The sequence below is a fragment of the Lepisosteus oculatus genome, chromosome 9 (genome assembly GCF_040954835.1).
Source record: "Lepisosteus oculatus isolate fLepOcu1 chromosome 9, fLepOcu1.hap2, whole genome shotgun sequence".
In the NCBI taxonomy this organism is placed as follows: Eukaryota; Metazoa; Chordata; class Actinopteri; order Semionotiformes; family Lepisosteidae; genus Lepisosteus; species Lepisosteus oculatus.
In genome coordinates, this window is record NC_090704.1 from 35,054,761 (window position 1) to 35,067,448 (window position 12,688).

General features: G+C 36.9%; 1 protein-coding gene across 1 annotated transcript in view; it reads left to right on the plus strand.

The window, feature by feature from the left end:
• grin2cb (glutamate receptor, ionotropic, N-methyl D-aspartate 2Cb) overlaps positions 1-12,688 on the plus strand; it is a 91,755-nt gene that overhangs the window by 45,883 nt on the left and 33,184 nt on the right. Inside the window, exons 4-5 of the mRNA XM_006635094.3 lie at positions 1,733-1,847; positions 11,911-12,122. Coding sequence (XP_006635157.1) covers positions 1,733-1,847; positions 11,911-12,122 — 327 coding nt within the window. The remainder of the gene's footprint in view (positions 1-1,732; positions 1,848-11,910; positions 12,123-12,688) is intronic.

The following is a 12,688-nucleotide window of genomic DNA, read 5'->3' on the forward strand; positions in this document are numbered from 1 at the left end:
TGTATCATTGCCAGACATCCACTATTATTATTAGTAGTAATAACATTGATATTTATAAGAGAAAATATTGTTATACATTTTATTTGACATAACTACTATAGATTATTTTTTGCTCTAATACTACTGTGTTCTGTACATGATGCTTCAAAATAGTTACAGTATGTCATTTGCCAAACCGCTTTATACCATCAGGGGAAGCAGGAGCCTACCTGGCAAGCATTAAGTGCAAGGCAGGGTACACCCTGGACAGGGCGCCAGTCCATTGCAGGGTTTCAAAATAGTTTTTGTTTGAAAAAATAAATTATGAGTTATCATAATTTATTATCAGTTCAGTACACAGATTAAACTAAAACAGTCTCAAATGAAGTAAGGATTTAGTTTCTTCTTTCTTCATAGTAAAACCTAAAGATGAAAAACACAGTTCAATGTGCTTCTGTACAGGTCACAGTGTGTTTGAAGCATGGCTCCTATTGATGAGTTTTCTTCCATAGAAAAAGGAGAAGTGGTAACAAGAGAGTGATGAGACTAAAATATTATTAATAATGCACTTCTTGAAAGATAGAGACAGATTTAGATAGGATAGACAGCAAAAATGATGTAATTCAATCTGTTTCGTTACATCTGTTTTTACATTTTGAATTGTAAATTCAAACTGTAAAAATTCACTAACAATAAACAAATTGTTATTAGTTTGAACTAATTTGAACTGATAAATTCAATAAACACTTTTTTGTGCTTCCTATTTAGTGTGTCATCTCAGAGGAAAGACTGAGAATGATACAGTAGGAAAATAATTCTTATCCTAGAAAAGACTGAAAGCCCACAACAAAAAGTGCAGCAGCAATAAAGAGCCAAGTTTTGTGTTTAGAAGTTTCCTGATTTACTTTTTTTATGCTATTACTAAAATTATTTTCCACCGAAACTCTAAAAATAAATTATGGTGTTGTTGAACTGAAAGTATCCTTGTTGGTGCTTGTTGGATGACTCAATGGTAAATGGCAAATGTGAAATATTAATCAATTTGTCTGAGACAGAAAAGCATTTTACTGAATTCACTTAAAACGCTTTAATAATGGAGACTTCCCTCCACCACCACAATTGTATTGCACCCACCTGGAAGATGTGATGGCAGCCAAAGTGTACCAGTACACTCACCACACATCAGCTATCAATGGGGAAGAGAACAGAGTAATGAAGCCAATTCATAGATGGGGATTATTAGGAGGCCATGATTGATAAATGCCAAGGGGAAACATTTGGCCAGGACACCAGGGTAACACCCTTAGCTAATTAACCCCTCTACAAGAAATGGTTTGTGTGCTTTTAAGTTTTGACACAGAGTATTTGCTGTATGAAATTTCATACTGTACTTTCTGTATGAAAAACTAAAACAGTTCCCAATTTTGTTATCATTTTGGTGGGAAAGTAGAAAGTCTATAAAAAGATTGTTCTATAGAATCACACTCCAGCAGTACATACTGTATTTTTATATATTTCTTGTGTTTCTTTTTTTTAGGTGGGCATTGAGCTTTGAGACTAAAATGTCCATACAATATTACACAGGGCATACATTTCTAAACTTTGCATCCTATGTACAGTATGTCCTCACCTATCAACCTACTTTCTTGTAACAGAGAACAGAGACAGAAAGAGTTTAATACTGCGAATGAAACACACTTTATTGGACATCTTTATCAAATATGTTATTACAACACAACTCTCACTGTTTCAGGCACATGCTGAACGTAACCTGGGAGCACAAGGATTTCTCATTCAACAGCAATGGATACCTGGTGAACCCAGCTCTGGTGATTATCACTTTGGACAGAGAGCACCAATGGGATAGGGTAAGTACACCCCTGCACACAAACTGCTTTCACTCTAGCTAGGTCTGATGCCCATTTCAGGAAGGAATCTTCTCGCAAACATAACACCATCCATTTTCAGGCACAAACATGCACACTCTCACACCAGTTTTCTCAGAAACCAGTAACCTGCCAGTATGTCTTTGAACTATGGGAAGAAGCCAGAACACTCAGAAACCACACACCCATGTGAACTCGGTGGGAACATACAAACTCCTCACAGGTACTGGAATGGAACCCAGGACCACAGTGCTACGAGTCAGCAATGCTAGCCACTGCGCCACCCATAAATGACACGTGATCTATTATTCTATTACTCTGTGTTTCTGTACCTGTCAATTAACAAGTTCATACTTTTCATCTCTTGTTCAGATTTGAATTCTAAGCCCACCACTTTCTTGAAATTGGCTTATGGGCAGGCAGCCTTGATGTTGTCGTTGATTGATGTTGATGAAGGTTCCTAGAGAAAGTTTTTTTTTAAGCCTTTATGGGATGGAATCACCTTGCTTGGCATTTTCCCAGCGACTTCCATTGCAATCAGACCTGATGGGGCTGGTCCCCATGCTGTCATGCTGTCCAATGCGGTTGTCAAGTGTCTGTTGTTAGTTGGATTTGCATGTGTCTGGTGCCCACGTTATTTCACGGTTCAAGCTCAGTTGCAATTGTGGGTAAAAAGCTGTGGTGAAAGTATAGAGAGGTTGGTTGTGTTGACATGATTTGACATATGCAGTTGAGCTTCTTTAATGGCTAGTAATATCCCTCTCAGATGATAAAAATCTGATGACACTAGTTCTGTCTGACAAGGATATACTGTACAGGACCCTTCAAAATGTCATTCAGGAGTACCCAGTGCGATGATAAAATGCCATAACCCAATCCTGGCAGGTTATCATTGTCAACAGAAAAGAACTTCAGGACCTGAGAGTGTGCTTTGCATGGTGCCCTTATTCAATACAAACTCAGGGCAATGGTTTTATTTCCATAGTAAATCATTTGCTGATATTTGTACCGAATTAGTTATCTGTCTACACTGCCTGACAGGCAATTACATTCAAACAAAGTATAATTGATTTTTGCTAAAGTAATTTCTGACTGCATCAATGTGGTTTAGTTTGTTTGCTATAGAGCACTAACAGTACAGTCACACTTCTGATTTTTTATGCAAATAGCAGAAGTCTTCCTTGCATTTTCTTAAAAGATTGTCAGTTGCCTGAAGGGAGAAAAATGTTTTACTTGCAAGGCTAATATCAGGAAATATTGCAGATTCTTACTTTCAAGAAAACAGTGCCATTGAAAAAAAAGCTAACTGGTGAGTATAAAGATAATGTTGTTCTCCTACTTTGTAAATGTTTTATTTTTGTTGACAAAAAAATGAATTTTGGTTGAGAAGAAAAATTAAGCAATCTGATCTTATTTACAAAATTTAGGATGACATATATACTTGAACTTTGTCCTGTACAGACACAGTACAATATGCTTTCTAGTTAACCATTAAAAGTACCAATTTCTAAACCCTTAGAACAATTTAATTATGATCAATTAAAAATATGAATGAAAAGTAGAAAAAGTATTATAAAAGTGGCATTATGTTTACTAGGGTTCTAGTATGAAATAGATTTTACTTCAACTACAAAATTTTAAACTGTACAATTATGATTTTTGTTCCAATGAATTTTAAATTCTAAGCAAGCTGGTTTGTTAAGTGTAAAACAGTAGTCTAGTGCTACATTATATGGAGATTAAATGCCATCAGAAAGAGAAGAACCCTGTTTCTTCCTTTGTGAGTCCTGAACAGAGATCCATGAAGAAGTAAGCCAGTAACCCTAACATACCAAAGCATTTCCATGTGCAAAAATAACCATGTTTGAAGCATGGATAAACTAGACTGTTGTTATAGCTTAAATTAAGAACTGTGTAGGATTTAAGTGAAACAAATAATACAATGCTGGGTATTGTATATCTTGATATAAGACAACTGAGTAGAATTTGGTTATCTGTTAAAAAATGAAATATGGCAGCTAAAAAATATTAATGATGGAGTTACCAAATTAGCCTCAATGTATTGGATTACTTTGTTTTGGAAATCTTTTCATTCCTCTCATTATGAGGCACAGCTAAAACCATTTTGTATATATCTAAAACTTCTGCAAATATCAAATAATTTGCAAATAGGTTAACTGTCCAAGATAAAGTTCCATGTTAATTGTTCTTTGAGCATAAGCCGTTTACTGTATGTTAGTAACAATAATTGTTTCAGTGAGAACCCCTTCAATGTAAAAGAAAGAATATCAATAGATACATTAGCTATTCAGCTTTGTGTCTTTTACTATTCAACAAATTCAATAACCTCCTTTTTGTGATAGCAGGCTTAATCCAATGTCTTTCCAACACAGCCAGCACATTACATATGACATGTCACTAATTTATTACAGGTATAAATCACTGACTTGAGCTGTTCAAATACTGCTTCCCTGACAGCTGGTGAACTGGGGTTTTTATGCTGTCTGGGAAAGTGTCATTTTTTCTGTTTTTCATAGACAGGATACATTTTCCAAATAGCACAGCATGAACAGGGGAGAGGAACATTTTTGTGAAGTAAAATATTGCGAAGATGTCTTTTTTTTCAGTCATAATTCATAATTCTCTACATCAGAAATCCACATAAAGCAGCTTTTTAAAGCTCTCAAATTTAAGTCTGCCACCTTCACACTTTGGATTCAACCCTCATAATGATTATTTTGTTAGAAAACATTTTTTATCAGAGCCATGTACAATGGCTGAAAGATATGTTGAAGATACTATACAATATGTTGTTTTGGGGATTACTATATTACTACAGTGTATTACTAGATACTATATGTTGTCTTGGGGCTTTTGGCTGAGCATATAGATTTATTGAGTTAAAAAAGTTTGGTTATATTAATTAGCTAAATTATTAAAAACATGAATTGCAAATAACTATAAAATAGTATAGATATTTGGAACTACAGTGTTCCACTAAATACATTCAAATTCAAAATTAAATGACTCACAGCAGGTGCTATTTCACAAAACTGCATTTCTTGTCTCCCTAATAACCATGTGTCAGCAAGGATTTCAATATTTAGGGCATGGCAACGTTTTACCACTTTTAACTGTTTGCTTTTAGAATATATTAGATGTCACAAATATAAACAGTAGTGGTTTGGGAGGGTAGTAAAGCAGACTACAGCTCCCCGCAATCACAACATTCAGAGTTGCTAAATTCAGATACTACATGTGGATTTTGGCATATGTTCATGGAAAGAACAGTGAAATATTAATTAAAAGTTAAAATATAGAGAGCATGTTTCATCACAGAGGATTTCGAAGCAACTCACGTATAGAAGAAAACCTATGGCATCAGCGTGTGCTGCAACAATTATGCACCAGCAAGCAGCTTCACTAATGTTATAATAGGTAGGAAATACTCTACAAGCCCACAGTGGGTAGAACATAACATCTCTACTCTACGAAAAGTTTTGGTTTAACATCTCATTCAAAGGATGGCACCTCCATCTGCACAGTGTACATCCGTCCATTTTCTAACTCAGGGTTGCAGGGGTGCCTCCCTGCAAGCAACTGGTGCAAGGTAGGATACCCCCTGGATGGGATGCCAGTTTATCATAGGGCACACACAGACAAAAAATGCCCACACTCACACCAGGGCCGATTTTCCTAGAAGCCAATTAACCTACTAGTATGCCTCAGGACTTTGGGTGGAAACCAGAGCATATAAACTCCATCCAGATAGCACACCCAGAAGTACAGTATAACCCAGGGCCCCAGCATTGTGAGGCAGCAATGCTAACCACTGCACCACCATGCAGCCAATCAGCACAGTGTCCCTTGTCACTGTATTTGGCATTAATTTGAATTGATTTTTGGGGTTTTGCTTGTTTAGATGAATTTCAATGCCAGGAGGAACCTTGTCTCAATCTTGAAAGACAATGGAAAATCCCAATGATACTGAAAGCGATGGAGACATAACGTTGCATGAACAGAAGGGAAACTACCACCCTCTCGTGATCCTCGTGCAATTCCCCAATAGCTTGGGATTGCTTTGTGCTTTTGTTCTTCACAGCAATACACCACAGCAAAGTAGAGAAGCAATATCTGCATTATGCTGCTTTTTCAGATACTCAGGCCAGATGTTTTGTCTTCAGTTAACCCTAGCCATGGCTGAGACATTGAACAAGAAAATCTGGACAATAATGCACAACCCGTATTCCTAAGAAGTGTCTCTGCTGCTTGAGCCATAGACTAATGCCTCCTTCACCTCCAAAATGTATTTTAAGAGGTTTGAGTCAACCAATGGTCCTGAAAGGTTTAGCATAATTGACTTTGTAACATTTAAAACATCTATTTTCTTCAATTAAAACCAGAGAAGCAGGAATCTTACATTATCTGAGAAATACAAATTGGTGAAAGCAGATAGTACTGCAGTCAAACTGTACCTAGGATATGCGAGTACTAGACAAATGTTTCATATGGGAACACTTTTTATTGCTGAAGTGTGCCGTACACAGTAGCTGACCCCGAAAAATCAATATACTGCATCTCATTTTAAGTGACAATAACAAAACGCCTGAAATTAAAATCTCCAATGATTTTCCTGAAACACTGCTGTTCCTGTTTTCCGGAACATTTCCTTCCAAATGTTAATGACATTTTCTTTTAAAAAAACACGACTGCCTCCCATGAAACAATTATTAAATGTTCATTAAAAAAGACAGCGCTGGGAGCTAGGATAAAGGAAAAGTTTTTCAGTAAAACTTTTGTGTCTATCGTAACTTCCTTTAACCACTTTATCCAATACAGAGTCAAGGGGGAGCCAGGCAGGAACATCCTGGCATGTAACAGGAGGCAGGCAGGCTACACCCTGAATGGGATACCAGTCTATCGCAGGGCACACACAGACATGCACACACTCACACCAGTGCTGATTTTCCCAGAAACCAGTTAACTTACCAGTATGTTTTTGGACAGTAGGAGGAAACTGGACTACTGTACCTAAATACTGGAAGGAATAAAGTGCATTAGTCAGAATGTAAAAAAGAAAATTTAACATTTCATTTAAATTGCATAATATAGTAATGACATAATATAGTGGGTCTATTATTTTTTATAGTGCCAATTTAATAAAAGAGAGAAAATGTCTGCTATCATTTTTTCATCTCATATATCATTAATCTGAATGGGGGGATGACAATGAATACTTTTGGAAGACACTGTATATATCTATAAATGACCTGCCTTTGAGATAGAAATTATGGTCATCCTTCTCACTACAGCAATGTCCTTTTCATAATGTGATGGCCAAAATTCAACAGAACATTTTCTATTTTAGATCTTATTGGATTTTACATTTTACATGAGGATTGCGGTAAGAGGATATTACCATGCAATTTCATCCCAGTAAACTTTTCTTAGACATTTGCTCTGTGTTATGTCAATCTGAGCTTCGTGGGTTTCATCTTTGTGGCACAACTTCAGCATCTGTTCAGATGGCACTTTCATGATAACTTTTACACCCTTCTAAAAGCATGTCCTAGATTGCTTAAAAATTATTTCAAAGAGTGTTCACAACTTTGCCAAAGTAAAGTTTTCACATAATTTCGCAAATAGTTTTTCTTATTTTTTTATGTTGTGTCTAGGTATTGATGTTTTATTTATTAAGAGTGGGCAGTGAAAGATAGATAATTTTTTGATCCCGTGAGGGAAATTGCAGGTGAAGAATGATGTTTAGGACTTCCAGGTGAAAGGTTGTGAGTCCAAGTACCTGCTGTAGACACTGCTGTTGTATCCTTGAGCAAAGTAGAATACTGTACCCCGATCACTCCACTATTTCCCACTTCTCTATCACAAAGCATGCACCCGTTATTTTCCAAACAGAAAGGTGAAGGTTCTGTGTGCAAGTGTTTGTATAGCAAATCACAGCTACTGTATCTTTAGAGACAGACACCACACAGAAAGGGACAATGCTTCCACTGTAACAGTTGGGGAAACTTCTAGTGCTTCGGTGTTGTAAGTGTATGGAAGAAAAAAGATTAATTCATCTATTTGATCTTGAAGTCTTTTTCTTCAGGTACTGATATAATTTATGTAGATGGCTTCTCATTGTGTTTTATACAAATGCCGTACCAACAAAAATAATCAGACATGACTTTCGATATATAAGTAATTGTGGTTTCATCACTGTGAAAACTTGTACAGGGTAAGAAAACAATATGCAGTTCAGTTTCCATTGGAATATCTTCAAAAGATATTCCAAGAGCAGAACAATCACAGCCCCAAATCATTCTTGACTCTCACAAATGGCTGCACAAGGACCTTTTTTCAGCAGGACAGTAAATAAAGGCTGCATGAAAGGTTTCCAATGAACTAAATCCTGCAGCTGCCATTGCTGTACTGTTTTTAATTTTTGAGGGAAAAAAAGACTTGTTCTGCAAAATGTCCCTTAACAATATGTTTTCATAAATAGTTGTCCCTGAGTCAAAATTAATTTACCTGCCGGTCTGTATAGAGCCTTCGAACTAGAGACCTCTTAGCGATAAACAAGAGGAGAATATTGTTATTTCACCCTAAGTTTACTGTACATCCCTTCCAACTGAGAATCATAGACATTATTGTTTGGTAATTTTTCAACTGTCTAATTTTACACAACCGAGCACCCAGGGGAAAAAGACAGGGTCCTGTAACTTCCCCCAGAGTTTTTATGAGGAATGTATACTTTTATCATTGCAATATTTATAACATAAATACCGAGGCATCTACTAAAACATGCACTGTGTAATTAACACCACGGTTTATAATAAAACAATGTGCAAGGCAGTTTAGTAAGACAAAACATTGACTGCATTTACAGTATTGGTACTTATTGCTTAAATAATTACAACAATTTGTGTTGAACAATACATTAAAACTGAATTAACTATAGGTTTCTTGTACTGTAGTACCTAACAATAAGCCTTAATTCAGAAGGTACAGCTTTTATATGTTTTATTTTCTCTTCTGCACTTATTATTATTATTTTCAAATGATTCTGCTCAAGAGCAGAATTACAGTAGCTCTCAATCAGGAGTTTGGAGACTTCAAATGCAGCTTAATCAGTAACAGAACAAGACAGGATTTTGTACTGGTACGATGTGCAAAAGCTGAACCAGCAAAAAGGATGGAATTATAAAGACAGATGAAACACATATACAGAGGAGATGATCATGATCATTGAGAATCACTGCTCTCCTGTGTGTTCAGAAACAAAGAACTATAATTTCCTTGTTCCAAAGCTGTACTGTCAATTTGAGATGCACATTTTTTTACAATATGAACAAATATTTTACAGGGAAGTCTACTTGATTCCCAAGAAATTCCTAGAATCCACTTTCTAAAACCTCATTTTAACCAATCAATTTCATTTATAGCATTAACACATTGTATAGTATTAAGCCTGCTTACTAGTTGGATACTGAGTATTTAATACTGCAGTACGGCTTTTAAACAAAATGTAGGAAAATACACCAACAGAGGGAAGATGACAATGTGCAGCAAGACGCATGTCCTGCAATTCCCATACAGTGAGAGTGCAATGACTCCAGGTGACAGCACTGCAAGAGCACACTTGTTTTGTACAGTAAGTCACAATTGTTTCTACTGAGCCGCAAACTGGCAATTCTTTAGGTGACAGATTGTTCTCCATCACTTGAGTTATCTTGGTCACATTCGGCTAACGACCAGAATCAGACCAAAAAGTCGGACTGCTGGGATCAGTCTGTGATCTAAATGGCAGAGATTTCTAGTTGAATCATTAAGCACTTCAAGCAACCTACAGTATGCACAAGCAGAATGCAGTCTATTTTTGCAAACACCATCCCAAGCTAAACTATTCATTGAAAACTCCTTCTAAATTTAAGACATTAAATTTAGACAAGCTCACTTCCTTGAAAAGCCAGCAGAGTCTGTATCTCTTTTTTTTAAGGTCTCTTTTACTCTGGTGTAGCCATATAAACTGTTTTGATGGGGTTTATGCTCAATTACCTTTATGACTTTTTCTAAAGTTATTGTCTAACTGATTCAGATTTTGGGTAATTGGTCATACTTGTATATGCACAAGTTTCTCATAACTTTCAAAGTCTTAAAATAATAAAAAAGCATTCATTTCAGTGGCAAGAGGGGCATGTATCATTTGAGTGCATTAGACCAACGGCACAGTTTTCCTGGTTGGCACTGACGTTGTGAGATTAAATTGTACATTAGGTTCATTTGCTCCTGGATCCAATGTTCTGAAAACTCATTAACACAAAGAGCTATTGATTATGCTTCTCCTTCTGTAAAATATTTACATTAAAGCAGGAACTGAAAGTGTTTTATAATTACTGTGTAGCAATTGAAAGCAGTGTTATATTTCCAGTGATGATTCAAAATCACACATTTGTTGTGACTTTAAATCAAGAATAGCTAATTATCTCAGGATGGAGTTTTTCCTCATTTTTCACTCATGCATAATTGTAATAGACAAGAATCATAAACTTGCCATTTTTACGCATAAGCATATGGTATTTCCAAAATGGTTTCATTTAAATCTGTCTCTTTCTCAGTATTAATATAATGTAATTGTCTTTGAAATAGTGTTTTACATTATGAAAATGCTGCAATTAGATTGTAGGATATATAAGAGGTCACAGAGGAAAAGAACTGTGAAATTAATTTTCAACACACTATGCAGCCCTTGAATCATATGTTAATGAGCACTGTGGCTCAGATGATAAAGATGAAAATAAACCTTAACCTTCACTGCCTTAAAGGGAAACAAGGAACTATATTCATCTATATATCCATTTACCTTTAGTTTGCTGGTGATTGTCATTGAGAGCACTACTGTATATCTTCAAATATTAACACAAACCTCTGTGTCCTCATTAAAATTAATATTGTGTGTCTCTACTGCATTTTACAGCACAATTTTAAAAGATTTAGAAATCTAAAAATATGCCAAAACTTGCATTGGTGGCATCTACCTGTTACTCTCATATTTGATTTTAATTAAGTTTTAAAGCTTGATTTTAGTAAATATTGTTTGTACTTTACTGTACATAACTGGCAGAATAGACTTCACTTGCATTAAAATCACCTTGCTTCTTCCTGATTATCAATATAAGTGCTCAAGGATATTTTTTCTCCCTTCGGTGTATGACATTTTTGAAGTGGGTGATGGGTAATGTGAAGCAAGTTGCTAATCATGTTTTAAATTCCGCACTTCTTCTATAGAAACCTGCTCGTCCTGTGACCAGGAGCTGCCCTTTAACCAATAAGCTAAAACTATAGTACTTAAAATACTTAATAAATATTTAAGAAGCACCTGATGTTGGATGTTGATATTCCTCATGAAATCCTAAGCAAATCCTTCTAACAATACATCTTGCTGTCACTGACAGAAAAAGTGCCCTTTCTCTGAAAAGTTCTTAAATCCATCAAAGTTGTGTGTACTGTACATACACACATCCACAGAATGAAGTGTCCAGATACTGATTTTTTTTTTTATTTTTACCTTCTTTCTAGCTGCTTGGAATACGGACCCATACTTACAGAAGTACAAGTACAGGAGTACAAGAGTATGTTTCTCTGTCTAGAAAATAGTCCATAAGGTCATTCACTGGGGTTTTCATGCAGTGGTATGCACTAGAAAGCAGCTCTGTAGCCTGCTTAAATTATTGCGCTTGATCAGTCTTGTCAGCATTTCATTCTGAGGATTTAATTTACAAGGAAACACAAGCAATTTTCATGGCAGCTTGTAAAAGGTGTTCATTATAAATGCTCTCATTTAGTGTCCTTTCCCCGGTCCAGTGTTTCCTGTGTGCCTTGGTCAGTTCTTTGGTTTTTGAAATAGTAAATACTTAAGCCGTAATGCATTCTCCAAATTAAAGGATTATTGTCAGTCTCATGAAATTAAGAGCATCACAAATACAAATGCTAATCAATTCACTGATGAATTGACCTTTGAGCTGTCTCCTTTTATTTCCCAATCCAGGTCGGGAACTACGAGATGGGGATTCTCCAGGCGAGGTACCCGGTGTGGCCGCGGTACGGCTCTTTGATGGAACCCGTGTCTGACAACAGGCACCTGACAGTAGCCACTCTGGAGGAGCGCCCTTTTGTCATTGTGGAGAGTGTGGACCCCCTCACAGGCACCTGCGTCCGCAACACTGTGCCGTGCCGGAAACAGTCCAACAAGACAGATCTGTGAGTACCCGAGAGTTGTGGGATGGCACTGGGAAACTGGCTCCCTCCATTTTCTTCCAGCTTCTTCCAATTCAGAGTCATGGGGGGGTCACCTCAGCAAGCAATTGGCACAGGGCGAGATACACCCTGGATGGGACACCAGTCTGTCACAGGGCACACACATAGACACGAACACGCACAACTCACACCAGGGCTAATTCTCCCAGAAGCCATTTCACCTACCAGAATGTCTTTGGACTGGGGGAAGGAAACCAGAGCACCCGCAGGAAACCCACACGAACACAGGGAGAACATACAAACTCCACACAGGTAGCCAAAATTGAACCTAGGGCCCCAGTGCTGTGAGGCAGCAAGGCTAACCACAGCACCACCATGCCACCTGGTTACCTACATTGACCTGATATTCTTATGTTCAAGCTCTGCTGCCTCAAGTGGTATTGGTGGCCAGTAAGTGAACATTTTATTTTCGAAACAGAATTATTCAGTTGTCCTAATATGGTGACTGGGTGCTGTAGGAGGTGTCATTCTTTCAATTAATAACCTCATTAGCTCCTCCCCCAAATGGA